General features: G+C 37.9%; 1 protein-coding gene across 1 annotated transcript; it reads right to left on the bottom strand.

The window, feature by feature from the left end:
• Window positions 1–6549: 6549 nt before the first annotated feature.
• Window positions 6550–10222, bottom strand: LOC149497634 (uncharacterized). Its single transcript, XM_089719236.1, has 6 exons — window positions 9332–10222; window positions 8759–9016; window positions 7925–8515; window positions 7664–7789; window positions 6787–7237; window positions 6550–6560 (listed from the first exon to the last, which is right to left on the bottom strand). The coding sequence occupies exons 1-6, from the start codon at window positions 10220–10222 to the stop codon at window positions 6550–6552; spliced, it is 2328 nt and encodes a 775-aa protein (XP_089575362.1).
• Window positions 10223–14634: the final 4412 nt, after the last annotated feature.

Here is a 14634-nt window from a genome sequence, read left to right as displayed (position 1 = left end):
AAGATAGCACAAAAACAAGAAATAGAAACTAGAATTTAAAAGACAATTTCTGGATATAATGCATGAATTTAGTTCACTACAAAGCAAACCAAATATGGACCTAATTAATTCTACCCAATCAAAGCAAGCAAACAAAGAAAACCCAAAAAAAAAATTTTTTTTTTTAAAGGTACTGTAGCAAGTTTGCTTCTGAGTTCCTGTAGCAAGTTACTGTAGCAGACGTTTTAAGGTACTGTAGCAAGTTTGCTTCTGAGTTCCTGTAGCAAGTTACTGTAGCACACGTTTTTGACTTATATCCTCACTTAACCTACAAATGTGACCCAATTTAGGTAGGGTAAGGGCTTAACAAGGTATAAGTGGATGGTTTGTGTCTCCCAATTTCAATTTAGGTAGGTAATGAATTAATATTTAGGTTGCCCAACAATGATTTTTGTGTTTTCTCAAGATAAGATCCCAAATCAAGTCAAAATATGATATCCTTCAATTGAATGTAAGATGGACTATCAATAAATTCCCAAATCAAGTCAAAATGCCTTTAGGTTGTCCAGCAATTGTGTCTTTCAATTTCAATCTAGGTAGATATTGACTTAGTTTGTAGGTTGTCCAACAATTTTTGTGTCTCCTAATTCAACTTAAGTAGGTAATGACTTTACCAAGATTTGACTTACCTCTCTTTTTTTTTTTTTTATCAACAAGATTCAAGAAGACAAACAAATCTCCAGATTTGGTATTTAATAACTTATAAATTCTTAATAACGTAATCAAATGTTTTTTTTTTCTTTTTAATAAACAAGAAAACAATAAGAAGATCTAAAGAGAAAACTCAGATCCAAGAACATCTAAAAGAAAAAGTCCAGATCCAAGAAGATCTAAAGAGAAAAATCTAGATCTAGAATGAAAACAAGTATTAAGATAACATCAAAGAAATTCCAGCAACTAGAAAACTCAAATTCCTAAACTAAGATAACAGAACTTACCCCAAAACTTTGATTTGGCTCTGATACCAAATGATAAGGATCGGATCAAAGAATGAGATGTAAGTTCGCCTCTATGGCACCCCACGTTTATAATGAAACGGAAACACCAATAATCGAGATTAAAACGCTCTATGGCACCCCACGTTTATAATGAAACGGTAACACCAATAATCGAGATTAAAACGCTCTATGGCACCCCACGTTTATAATGAAACGGTAACACCAATAATCGAGCAGAGAACAAGATAAACGCCACAAATGAATTGATAAGTTTACCTTAATTCTTGATGCAATTAGAGGATAGCAAATTCTCACAATCACTCTAATTAAGAAGAACATGCAAGAGCATGAACAATTCTGCCTTTGATTCAAATTATGCCAAAAAAAATCTCATTTTACATCTTAAGGAGGCTATTTATATGCCTTAAACAAACATAACCCTAAAGAAGAGCATCTAACTAGGCTGCCCTAAGGCCAAAACATATGGGCCTAACTAGTACACACAAAATAGAATGATTTCCAACCCAAAATAGACAACTTAATATTGGGCAGATTGCATGCATCATAAAACCAACCCAAAACAACTTAAATAAATACTATAAGCCCACATCCCTTATTAATTAGACTAAAACAAGCAAGAAAGAATAAGAACACGTTCAAGCCCACATCATGAAGCTCTTGTGTAATTTGGGCTTAAACAAATAAGGATATGGCTGCCCCCATATCGATTGGCATGGCTCCATGTAATTGTCCCATTAAGAAGCACCAATGGATCCGTATCATTCCCCCTTTCCTCAAAAAGATTCATCCTCGAATCTTAGTTAAAAGTTGAGGTATCCTTTTGCTAGCTAGGATCAGACCACTTTTCCTTAGAATCCATGTCTTTTTCTTTAATCTTCCTTTCCTTTTTAGACTGTATTGTACTCCATTGGTTGCTAGAACCTGATTATGCCTTTGCAACTCCTTTATCTCCATTGGATTGCTTCTATTGACTGGTTGATTTGGAATGGTGGAGCCAAAAATGAAATCGATTTGATGTTCTATCCCTCTCAAAGGTGGCAATCCACTAGGCAACTCTTCAAGAAAGACATCAGTGAACTCCTCTTTCTCTCTCTCAAGCAACTTTTTTTGATCAATATTCACTTCTTGAGGTGTCAATGGTGCAAGAACCACCTTTTCACCCTCACATGAAGATTGGGCAATCTCTTCTGGAACCACATGTTCAAAGTCCTGCAAAAGATCAACAAACACACTTGGCAAGGATGGGTTAAGATCATTAGTGGCCAAATAAGCTCCCTTGCACAAAGGTACAAGTATAGGCAGATTGTTGTACAAAGCATGTTTATCCTCACTTGTCCTAGCTATCAAACTCACATTCTTTTCTTTGTCTTGTCCCTCTTTCTTTTTAAATGCACTCTGTGTATTTTCACTCATTTTATTTTCACTCTCCTTTTCTTTCTTTACAACCTCAAATCTCATACTTTCATTTTTACATTGATCTACATATACTTCCTTTGACCAAACTGGTGTTAGAATGGTCTTCCGCTCTTCCTTTGTGGATGAATATCTATTGAGGTAATCTACATTCTTCCTTCCCTGCACCCTTCCTAACTCATTGTTCAAATCCTTAAAGTAACGATCAGGATTATCGACCTTCTTCTCTTCATGAGTTTGAAATCTAGTTGGTGTACCACTAGGTCGAACTCTTCTTGTATTAGAGCATTGGGCAGCTTTAAACTCCTGCAACTCCTTTCTCATATCTTGGACAGAATTGTTGAAAGTTCTAAACTGTCCTAGGATTGACTCCATTACAATTTTCAACTGGGGATCCTCCATTTGACTTCCCTCCCCACTATTATCTCCAAATGTGCCTGCACTCATGGTTAGTGTTCAAAATAGAAATCACAAAAACATTTGAGTCAGTGATAAAGCACTCCCTCACGTGTTTACACTCTTTAATCACTCCATGCAAATCCTCCAATTGTACTTCAGAATTTCAGGCCAACCAATCAATCTCAAAGCAAGTTTAGAACACAAGGAAAATAAACCTTAACAAAAGAAACGTAAGCACAATTCTAGAATGAAAACTCAAACGAAATGAATGGTAGCACAAGAACAAAACAATGTACTACTTGATTATTAATTAGAGTGTTGGAATAAGCAAATACACCCTAACAATATAAATGAAGCAAAGATAGCACAAAAACAAGAAATAGAAACTAGAATTTGAAAGACAATTTCTGGATATATTGCATGAATTTAGTTCACTACAAAGCAAACCAAATATGGATCTAAGTAATTCTACCCAATCAAAGTAAGCAAACAAAGAAAACCCAAAAATTTTTTTTTTTATTTTTAAGGTACTGTAGCAAGTTTGCTTCTGAGTTCCTGTAGCAAGTTACTGTAGCAGACGTGCTTGGCTTGTATCCTCACTTAACCCACAAATGTGACCCAATTTAGGTAGGGTAAGGCCTTAACAAGGTATAAGTGGATGGTTTGTGTCTCCCAATTTCAATTTAGGTAGGTAATGACTTAATATTTAGGTTGTCCAACAATGACTTTTGTGTCTCCCAATTCAACTTAGGTAGGTAACCAACAATGAATTTTGTGTCTCCCAATTCAATTTAGGTAGGTAATGACTTTAACAAGATTTGACTTACCTCTCTTTTTTTTTTTTTTTTTTTTTTTTTTTTTATCAACAAGATTCAAGAAGACAAACAAATCTCTAGATTTGGTATTTAATAACTTATAAATTCTTAATAACGTAATCAATTGATTTTTTTTTTTAATAAACAAACAAACAACAAGAAGATCCAAAGAGAAAACTCAGATCCAAGAACATCTAAAAGAAAAAGTACAGATCCAAGAAGATCTAAAGAGAAAAATCCAGATCTAGAATGAAAGCAAGTATTAAGATAACATCAAAGGAAATCCAGCAAATAGAAAACTCAAATTCCTAAACTAAGATAACAGAACTTACCCCAAAACTTTGATTTGGCTCTGATACCAAATGATAAGGATCCGGGATCGGGAATCAAAAGAATGGGATATAAGTTCGCCTCTATGGCACCCCATGTTTATAAGGAAACGGAAACACCAATAATCGAGATTAAAACGCTCTATGGCACCCCACGTTTATAAGGAAACGGTAACACCAATAATCGAGCAAAGAACAAGATAAACGCCACAACGAGTTGATAAGTTTACCTTAATTCTTGATGCAATTAGAGGATAGCAAATTCTCACAATCACTCTAATTAAGAAGAACATGCAAGAGCATGAGCAATTCTGCCTTTGATTCAAATGATGCCAAAAATCTCATTTTACATCTTAAGGAGGCTATTTATATGCCTTAAACAAACATAACCCTAAAGAAGAGCATCTAACTAGGCTGCCCTAAGGCCAAAACACATGGGCCTAACTAGTACACACAAAATAGAATGATTTCCAACCCAAAATAGACAACTTAATATTGGGCAGATTGCATGCATCATAAAACCAACCCAAAACAACTTAAATAAATACTATAAGCCCACATCCCTTATTAATTAGACTAAAACAAGCAAGAAAGAATAAGAACACGTTCAAGCCCACATCATGAAGCTCTTGTGTAATTTGGGCTTGAACAAATAAGGATATGGCTGCCCCCATATCGATTGGCATGGCTCCATGTAATTGTCCCATTAAGAAGCACCAATGGATCCGTATCACCAAATGATAAGGATCGGATCAAAGAATGAGATGTAAGTTCGCCTCTATGGCACCCCACGTTTATAATGAAACGGAAACACCAATAATCGAGATTAAAACGCTCTATGGCACCCCACGTTTATAATGAAACGGTAACACCAATAATCGAGATTAAAACGCTCTATGGCACCCCACGTTTATAATGAAACAGTAACACCAATAATCAAGCAGAGAACAAGATAAACGCCACAAATGAATTGATAAGTTTACCTTAATTCTTGATGCAATTAGAGGATAGCAAATTCTCACAATCACTCTAATTAAGAAGAACATGCAAGAGCATGAACAATTCTGCCTTTGATTCAAATTATGCCAAAAAAAATCTCGTTTTACATCTTAAGGAGGCTATTTATATGCCTTAAACAAACATAACCCTAAAGAAGAGCATCTAACTAGGCTGCCCTAAGGCCAAAACATATGGGCCTAACTAGTACACACAAAATAGAATGATTTCCAACCCAAAATAGACAACTTAATATTGGGCAGATTGCATGCATCATAAAACCAACCCAAAACAACTTAAATAAATACTATAAGCCCACATCCCTTATTAATTAGACTAAAACAAGCAAGAAAGAATAAGAACACGTTCAAGCCCACATCATGAAGCTCTTGTGTAATTTGGGCTTGAACAAATAAGGATATGGCTGCCCCCATATCGATTGGCATGGCTCCATGTAATTGTCCCATTAAGAAGCACCAATGGATCCGTATCACTACTCTAGAAAATAAGCCCAACCAACCTTACACTTAATTAATTAAGTCCACTAAAAGAATTTAAACAAAATAGGGCAAATGGGCCGAAGGCCCTACACAACCCATACTTAAGCTCATAATAAGATAACAACCTCCTAAATTTGCCTAAGTATAGAATCATGTAAAATGCATCAAATGGCAGCCTCATTGCACGCCTCAAGCATCATAACAAGCTTTGGTGCTTCTTCAAGTTTAATCTCACATCTTGCATAATTATGATCTTGAAGCTCCAGTGTGATTTGTTCTTGAGCAAATGCATTCAAGGCTGTTCGTAGCTTGGTTGCACGAGCTCTTGTGATTGGCCCCACGGGTAGAGCTAGAGGATCCTTCACCTTGCTTCCTTGATCCGTATCATTCCCTCCCTCCTCAAAAAGATTTGTCCTCAAATCTGAATCATAATCAAATGGAGAAAGGTCAGAAACATTAAAGGTAGCAGACACGCCATACGCACCTGGTAGATCAATCTTGTAGGCATTGTCATTGATCCTCTCCAACACTTGAAAAGGCCCATCACCTCGGGCAGCAAGCTTTCCTTTCCTTTGGTTTGGGAATCTTTCCTTCCTCATGTGCACCCAAACCCAATCTCCAGGGTGAAATACCACACGCCTCCTTCCCTTGTTGGCACGGTCAGCATAGCTTTTGTTCTTCATGTCTATATGAGCCCGAGCTTTAGCATGTATCTCCCGGATCAATTCAGCCTTCTTTTCACCATCTAAGTTAGCAATTTCACTTAAAGGCAAAGGAGATAAATCAAGTACAGTTAAAGGATTAAAACCATACACAAGCTCAAATGGACTATAACCACTAGAAGAATGTATAGACCTATTATAAGCAAATTCAATGAAAGGCAAACAATCCTCCCAGGTTTTCAGATTCTTACCAACCACCGCTCTAAGTAAAGTACCTAGAGTTCTGTTAACTACCTCAGTCTGTCCATCCGTTTGGGGATGACAAGTAGTAGAGTACAGCAACTTTGTACCAAGCTTACCCCATAAAACACGCCAAAAGTGAGAAAGGAATTTGGCATCACGGTCTGAGACTATGGTGCGTGGCACCCCATGCAATCTCACAACCTCCCTGAAAAACAACTGAGCAATATGGACAGCATCATCACTCTTATGGCATGCAATGAAATGTGCCATCTTACTAAACCTGTCCACAACAACAAAAATACTATCCCTACCACGCTTTGTTCTGGGCAATCCAAGTACAAAATCCATAGAAACATCAGTCCAAGGCAAAGTAGGTACAAGTAAAGGCATATAAAGGCCATGAGGCATAGATTTAGACTTAGCTTGCTTACATGCTATGCACACACCACATAGTTTCTCTACATCCCTACGCATATGTGGCCAAAAGAAATGTTCAGCAAGTATATCATATGTTTTAATAACACCAAAATGCCCCATAAGTCCTCCACAATGCGATTCTAATACAAGCAATTCACGCATAGAACATTTGGGTATACAAAGTTTATTTCCCTTAAATAAAAACCCCTCATGCCTAAAGAACTTATTAAATGCCCCATGTTCACATGCACTCCAAATAAGACTGAAGTCATCATCATCAACATACAAGGATTTTATATGCTCAAATCCTAACAACTTAGCATTAAGAGTAGTAATTAAAGCATACCTCCTAGAAAGTGCATCAGCCACAATATTTTCTTTCCCTTGCTTGTATTTAATCACAAAAGGAAACTGTTCAATGAATTCAACCCACTTACCATGTCTCTTGTTCAACTTACCTTGTCCCTTGAGGTGCTTTAAAGACTCATGGTCAGTGTGTATGACAAATTCTTTGGGTAGAAGGTAATGTTGCCATACCTCCAATGCTCTCACTAGAGCATATAGCTCCTGGTCATAGGTTGAATAATTGAGTTGCGCTCCATTGAGTTTCTCACTGAAATAGGCAATAGGCTTTCTCTCCTGCATCAACACTGCACCAATACCTACACCAGAAGCGTCACACTCAATCTCAAATGTTTTTTCAAAGTCAGGTAAAACTAAAATAGGAGCAGAACAAAGAATGGATTTTAAAGTATCAAATGCCCTTTGTTGCGCTTCCCCCCATTTGAACCCAACTTCCTTCTTTACCACCTCTGTGAGTGGGGCTGCTATAGTAGAGAAGTCCTTCACAAACCTCCGGTAGAAGCTTGCCAAGCCATGGAAACTCCTCACCTCAGATATAGATTTAGGAGTTGGCCATTCTCGAATTGCTTTAACCTTCTCCTCATCGACTTCAATCCCCTGTGCACTCACAACAAAACCAAGAAAAAGAAGCCTATCTATGCAAAAAGTGCATTTCTGTAGTTTAGCATATAACTTTTCAACTCTCAAAGTTATCAATACTAACCTAACATGCTCAATATGCTCATCAATAGATTGGCTATAAATCAGTATATCATCAAAATAAACCACAACAAATTTGCCTAGAAAAGCACGTAAGATATGGTTCATTAATCTCATGAAAGTACTAGGTGCATTTGTTAGTCCAAATGGCATAACCATCCACTCATATAAACCATATTTAGTCTTAAAGGCAGTTTTCCATTCATCACCTAACTTCATTCTAATTTGATGATATCCACTCATTAAATCAATTTTCGAAAAGTATTTACTACCATGCAGTTCATCTAACATATCATCTAGCCTAGGAATTGGATGGCGATACTTAACTGTGATTTTGTTGACAGCTCGGCAGTCAACACACATCCTCCAAGAACCGTCTTTCTTAGGCACAAGTAATACAGGCACTGCACATGGGCTCATACTCTCCCTCACAAATCCCTTAGACAACAGGTCATCAACTTGGCGCTGCAACTCCTTAGTCTCCATGGGCTTGCTCCTATACGCTGGCCTATTAGGAATTGTGGCTCCGGGCACGAAGTCAATCTGATGCTCAATGCCTCTTAGGGGTGGTAGTCCGCTAGGCATTTCATCAGGAAACACATCAGAAAACTCCTGCAACAAAGAAACAAAACTAGGAGGCAAAGAAGAAGTGTCAATGTCAGTCAAATTAAGCAAAGTTTCCTTAAACCGAATCATTAAGATTGGTCTACCCTCACCAACACTGCTACGGATCTCTCTCTCTCTTACATACATGTTTTGTTTCTTTCTTCCCTCTCTTGGTGTTTTACTCACCAATGGGCCATTCAATTGTTTCTTTTCACTCTTGGCCTCTTTATCCCTTTTTTCTTTATCTTTATTTTCTCCCTCCCCCTGAATACAATTCTGCCCCTCACTTTCTAATATCCTCTTTTGGTCCAAATAGACCTCTTGTGGTGTTAAAGGAGCTAGAACCACATTTTTACCCAAATAGGCTAGGGAGAATTGGTTGGTGTACCCGTCATGCTGGACTCGCCTGTCAAATTGCCATGGGCGGCCTAGAAGAATATGCCCAGCTAGCATAGGTACTACATCACAAGTGACCTCATCCTTGTACCTTCCAATGGAAAATGGCACCTTCACCTGCTTGTTTACTCTTACAGAACCCATATCATTTAGCCATTGAAGCTTATATGGCCTTGGGTGCTGCACACAAGTCAAACCCAATTTCTGCACCATGCTCAAACTAGCTACATTAGTGCAACTTCCACTATCAATAATCAAAAGACATACCTTGTCAAGTACCAAGCACCTAGTATGGAAAATATTCTCTCTTTGTACTAAGCTCTCCTCTTGAACTTGCAAGTTGAGAACTCGCCTAGTAACTAGTAATTGTCCCATCTCAGGTTGTAAAACTTCATCATCAACCTCATCATCATCATGGCAGTCTTCAAGTGGTGGCATTGGGTTTTCTTCATCCTCAGATTCAGAATAGGTGTATCCATCCCTAATCACTATTACTCTCTTATTAGGGCATTGAGACGATATATGGCCCTTCCCAAGACACTTGAAACATTTGATGTCTCTACTAGGAGTAATGGAACTTGAACCCTTTGAATAAGTTGGCACATTAGGCGTGAATGCCTTAGGCACTGAATCTGTCCCCTTTTGTGTAGAGCTTTGAAACTCCTTTTTCTCCTCCCTTTTAGGCCATCTAGCACCCCAAGAATTGCTGTTGTTGTTGGCAGCCCTATATGATGTGGTGCTCTTCCCTTTTCTCTGCTTCTCTAACTTCATAGCCATATTCAGCATCTCCTCCATGGAATCATACTTGTACATCTCTAATGCATCAGCTATGTCTTTATTAAGGCCACCTAGGAATCTAGCCATGGTCACCTCCTCATTTTCCTCAATGTGTGCTCTAGCCATGCACATCTCCATATCCTTATGATAGTCTTCTACTGATTTGGCTCCTTGGACGAGTCTATGAAGCTTCTGATGCAACTCCCTGAAATAATGCTCAGGAAGAAAACGTTTTCTCATTACCTCCTTCATGTCTTCCCAATTGTGGATAGGTCGTCTTCCCACTTTTCTTCGACTCTGATTAAGTTGATCCCACCAAAATAGAGCATAGTCTTGGAACTCTAAGGCTGCAATTTTCACCTTTTTTTCTTCAGTATACCTGTTGCATTCAAAGATCATCTCGACCTTCCTCTCCCATTCCAAGTATTCGTCTGCATTGTTTCGGCCTTTGAAAGGTGGCACCTTGAGTTTGATGTTACCCAAGTTACCATCTAATGGTGTGTCAACCTCTTCGTCATCCTCTCCATAGTAAGTTTCATTTCTGTAAACACGGCCTCTACCAATCCCTCTTCCTGTTCCTCTATTATTTCTACCTCCTCTTGCCCACATAGGCTCTCTATGCCATTCATCATCCTCTTCTTCATACTCTTCATGCCAAGGTTGTCTAGAGTGCTCTTTGGAAGTGCTTGCACCCCTCCTTGTGGCATTAGGGTCATGTCTTTCTGTCTTTTGCTCTTGAATCTCCAGTCTGTCATTAAAGCTCTCCATAAGCCTAGTGATTCGTCCCATTTCTCCAGAGAAAGCATCTAGAAAGGCTTGTAGTTTTGGATCTTCAACTTTGAGAGGGCTATTATCCTTGTCTCTAGATGAATTAGACATCCTGAAATAAGATTGCAAAAACTAAGGAAATAGTTAGTTTATCACTCCCTCACGTGTTTCTCTCCTTATTTGGCTTTTTTTTTTTTTTTCAATATGTGGGTTTCACTCCAGCCTTTTACCACTCTTTCCACTTGAATAATTGCACTTCAGAATCCCAAAGTTGCTACAAAAGTCAAGAGAAAGTTAGGAAAAACAAAGAATATAATTAAGTAATGCACAAACTCTATCAAGAAATCACAATGTTTGAATGGCAATACAAGAATAAGAAAGGTGTATTGCTAGAAATCAATAAACTAAAGTGTAGGAACAAGCAAATAACACTTTAGCAATGTTAAATGAAGCAAAGATAGCACACAAACAAGAAATTGAAACTAGAATTTAAAAGACGATTTAGGGATATAGTGTATGGATTTAGTTCACTACAAAGCAAACCAAATATGAACCTAATTAATTCTACCCAATCAAAGCAAGCAAACAAAGAAAACCCAAAAAAAAATTTTTTTTTTTAAAGGTACTGTAGCAAGTTTGCTTCTGAGTTCCTGTAGCAAGTTACTGTAGCAGACGTTTTAAGGTACTGTAGCAAGTTTGCTTCTGAGTTCCTGTAGCAAGTTACTATAGCACAACGTTTTTGATTTATATCCTCACTTAACCTACAAATGTGACCCAATTTAGGTAGGGTAAGGGCTTAACAAGGTATAAGTGGATGGTTTGTGTCTCCCAATTCAATTTAGGTAGGTAATGACTTAGTCCAACAATGACTTTTGTGTCTCCCAATTCAATTTTAGGTGGGTAATGACTTTGTCCAACAATGATTTTTGTGTCTCCCAATTCAATTTTAGGTAGGTAATGTCTTTAACAACCAATTCAGATCCAGATTTTTTTTTTTTTTTTTTATCAAGAGATAAGCAAACAACAAGAATGTTCAAAGATAGATCTTGAATTAGTCAAAAGGGTAACTAGAAAATGATGCAAACAATAAGAAGATACAAAGAGAAAACTAGATTCAAGAAGATTTAACAAGAAAATTCTAGATCCAAGAAGATCTAATGAGAAATTGTCTAGACCCAACAAGATCTAAAGAGATAATGTCTAGATCGAACAATATTTAAAGAATTTTTTTTTTTTAAGTCCCTAACCCTAGGATAGATTGAAATCCACAACCACAGTGCTCTGATACCAGATAATACGACCCTAGCCAATTAACAAGTACTCTTGCAAATCAACAAGGAACATCTAGCAGAAAGCATGCAATCTCGGAAGTACCCGACAATCCCTTTAACCCCCAAGTACTCTTGAAGAGAGAAAGCAAGGAATTTAGAACAAGAATCAGAAACTTACCTTCAAGTACTCTTGAAAACAACTCTGAAATTCTTGGTGCAATTAATCTTGTAGAACTCACAAGCTTAACTACTAAGGATATTTTGGTTCTATGAAGAACACAATCTGTTCTTGAAAGAACAAGAAGAAAACGTTTTGTTTTGATTTCAATTCAATGGTGGCTGTTGTGCAGCTCTTACAACAATAAAATAACCTAAGCTAACCCTAATTTAGCTATTAACTTAAGTTAGCCCAAGCTTAACCCTAATGTGGCCCAAATGGGCTTAATTAAATACAAGTCCAAGCTAACTACTTAAAACAATCCTGACTTAAACATTAACTAACTTAGGCTGGCCCTACTCTAGAAAATAAGCCCAACCAACCTTACACTTAATTAATTAAGTCCACTAAAAGAATTTAAACAAAATAGGGCAAATGGGCCGAAGGCCCTACACAACCCATACTTAAGCTCATAATAAGATAACAACCTCCTAAATTTGCCTAAGTATAGAATCATGTAAAATGCATCAAATGGCAGCCTCATTGCACGCCTCAAGCATCATAACAAGCTTTGGTGCTTCTTCAAGTTCAATCTCACATCTTGCATAATTATGATCTTGAAGCTCCAGTGTGATTTGTTCTTGAGCAAATGCATTCAAGGCTGTTCATAGCTTGGTTGCACGAGCTCTTGTGATTGGCCCCACGGGTAGAGCTAGAGGATCCTTCACCTTGCTTCCTTGATCCGTATCATAAATGGTCTAAGGGAGGTGAAAAGAAAGATTTTAGACGTTCTAATTCCCAAAGGGTAGATTCAGCTTCAAGAAGTAAAGAGGTTGCCCAATCTTCATTTAAGGGCAACAAAGGTATATCTAACTCTACAACCCTTTCTAGAGAATTTAAATGTTTTAAATGTTTAGGGAAAGGGCATATTGCATCTCAATGTCCTAATAAAAGAGTTATGATTGCTAAAGATGATGGGAATATTAGTTCTGAATCTGAATGTAGTGATTATGATCATATGCCTCATTTGATTGATGTAGATGACGATGATTTGGATAATTTGATACTTGCTGAACATGGTGAATCTTTAGTTGCTAGGTGTGCTTTGAATATGCATGTTAAGGAGGAAAGCCTTGAGCAACGTGAGAACATATTTCACACTAGATGTTTGATTAATGGAAAAGTGTGTACTCTTATTGTTGATGGCAGTAATTACACTAACGTTGCTAGTGTAAGTATGGTGAACAAACTGAATTTGGCATGTCTTAAACATCCTAAACCTTATAAGTTGCAATGGTTGAATGATTGTGGGGAGGTGAAGGTAACACGACAGGTGCTTGTGCCATTTTCTATTGGGTGGTACAAAAATGAGATTTTATGTGATATAGTACCTATGCAGACAGGCCATTTGTTATTGGGTAGGCCATGGCAGTATGACAGGAGAGCACTTCATGATGGGTTCCACGACCGGTATTCTTTGTTTCATAAGGGTAAAAAGGTGGTTCTTGTTCCATTATCACCTCAAGAAGTGTATGATGATCAGAAGAAGCTACTTGAGAGCGAGAGAGGCTTCGGCCATGAAGAAAAATGGGAGTGAGGCTTCAGAATCGAGGGAACAAAAGAGCAAAAAGAGTGAGGTTGGGAAGAAACAGGCCACAGAAGTTACAAACTAAATTAATGGACCAATTGTGAGTGAAAAACCGAGAGAGGGGAGAAAGAAACAAACTTTTTATGCAAGAGCTAGAGAGGTTAAGTGTGTTATCACCTTAGAGCAGCCCGTGTTGCTTCTTAGGTTTAAAGAGGTTTTATTTGCTGACACTAACATTAACCTTGACAGTTTGCCTTCTATATTTGTTTCTATGTTGCAGGTGTTTACTGATGTGATACATCCCACATTGCCCACGGAGTACATCTTGGGGTAGTGTATAAGGCTAGGTTCAGTCCTTCCTCTACGAGCTAGCTTTTGGGGCGAAGGTAGGGGTCCAATCCGTTATCATTTGGTATCAGAGCTCTGGCCCCGTAGGGTCGGTGTCTCATGGAGTTCATCAGAATGCCGACTGAGGCAGTTGGTTCTTATGGGGGTGGGGATGATGCGTCCCACATCTCCCGCGGAGTACATCCTGGGCTAGTGTATAAGGCTGGGTTCAGTCCTTCCCCTATGAGCTAGCTTTTGGGGCAAAGTTAGGGGTCCAATCCCTTATCATGGATGTCTTTCCAAATGAGTTGCCTAGTGGTTTGCCACCTTTGAGAGGAATTGAACATCAGATTGACTTCATTCTTAGCTCCACCATTCCAAATAGACCAGCCTATAGAAGCAATCCAATGGAGATAAAGGAGTTGCAAAGGCAAGTTGATGAGCTTATGGAGAAAGGTTTAGTGCGAGAGAGCATGAGCCCTTGTGCCGTTCCAGTGCTTTTAGTACCCAAAAAGGATGGTACATGGCGAATGTGTGTTGATTGTAGGGCGATCAATAAAATCACTGTAAAGTATAGACACCTTATCCCTAGGCTTGATGACATGTTAGATGAATTGCACGGGGCGACTTACTTTACTAAAATTGATTTTAATGAGTGGTTATCATCAGATTAGGATGCATCTAGGTGATGAATGGAAAAATGCTTTTAAAACTAAGTATGGTTTGTATGAATGATTAGTAATGCCTTTTGGATTGTCTAATGCACCTAGTACATTTATGAGGCTTATGAACCATGTTTTACATGCTTTCTTAGGGAAATTTATGGTTGTATACTTTGATGATATACTCATTTATAGTAATCCTTTTAATGATCATATTAAGCATGTTAGGCTAGTATTATAAGCATTAA

The sequence above is a fragment of the Jatropha curcas genome, chromosome 3 (assembly GCF_041381405.1).
Source record: "Jatropha curcas cultivar XTBG-Jc1 chromosome 3, XTBG_Jcur_1.0, whole genome shotgun sequence".
Classification (NCBI taxonomy): Eukaryota; Viridiplantae; Streptophyta; class Magnoliopsida; order Malpighiales; family Euphorbiaceae; genus Jatropha; species Jatropha curcas.
This window is presented reverse-complemented; position numbering and strand designations above follow the sequence as displayed.

Excerpts from the sequence above, each read along its gene's own strand:
- LOC149497634 (XM_089719236.1), bottom strand. The coding sequence starts at position 10,222 with ATGTGGGCAAGAGGAGGTAGAAATAATAGAGGAACAGGAAGAGGGATT. Across the intron at positions 8,516-8,758 it reads CTCCTTTAACACCACAAGAG|GAAACTTTGCTTAATTTGAC; the intron begins GTCTATTTGGAC and ends ATTCGGTTTAAG. Across the intron at positions 7,790-7,924 it reads TAATGAACCATATCTTACGT|AAATGCACTTTTTGCATAGA; the intron begins GCTTTTCTAGGC and ends GCTAAACTACAG.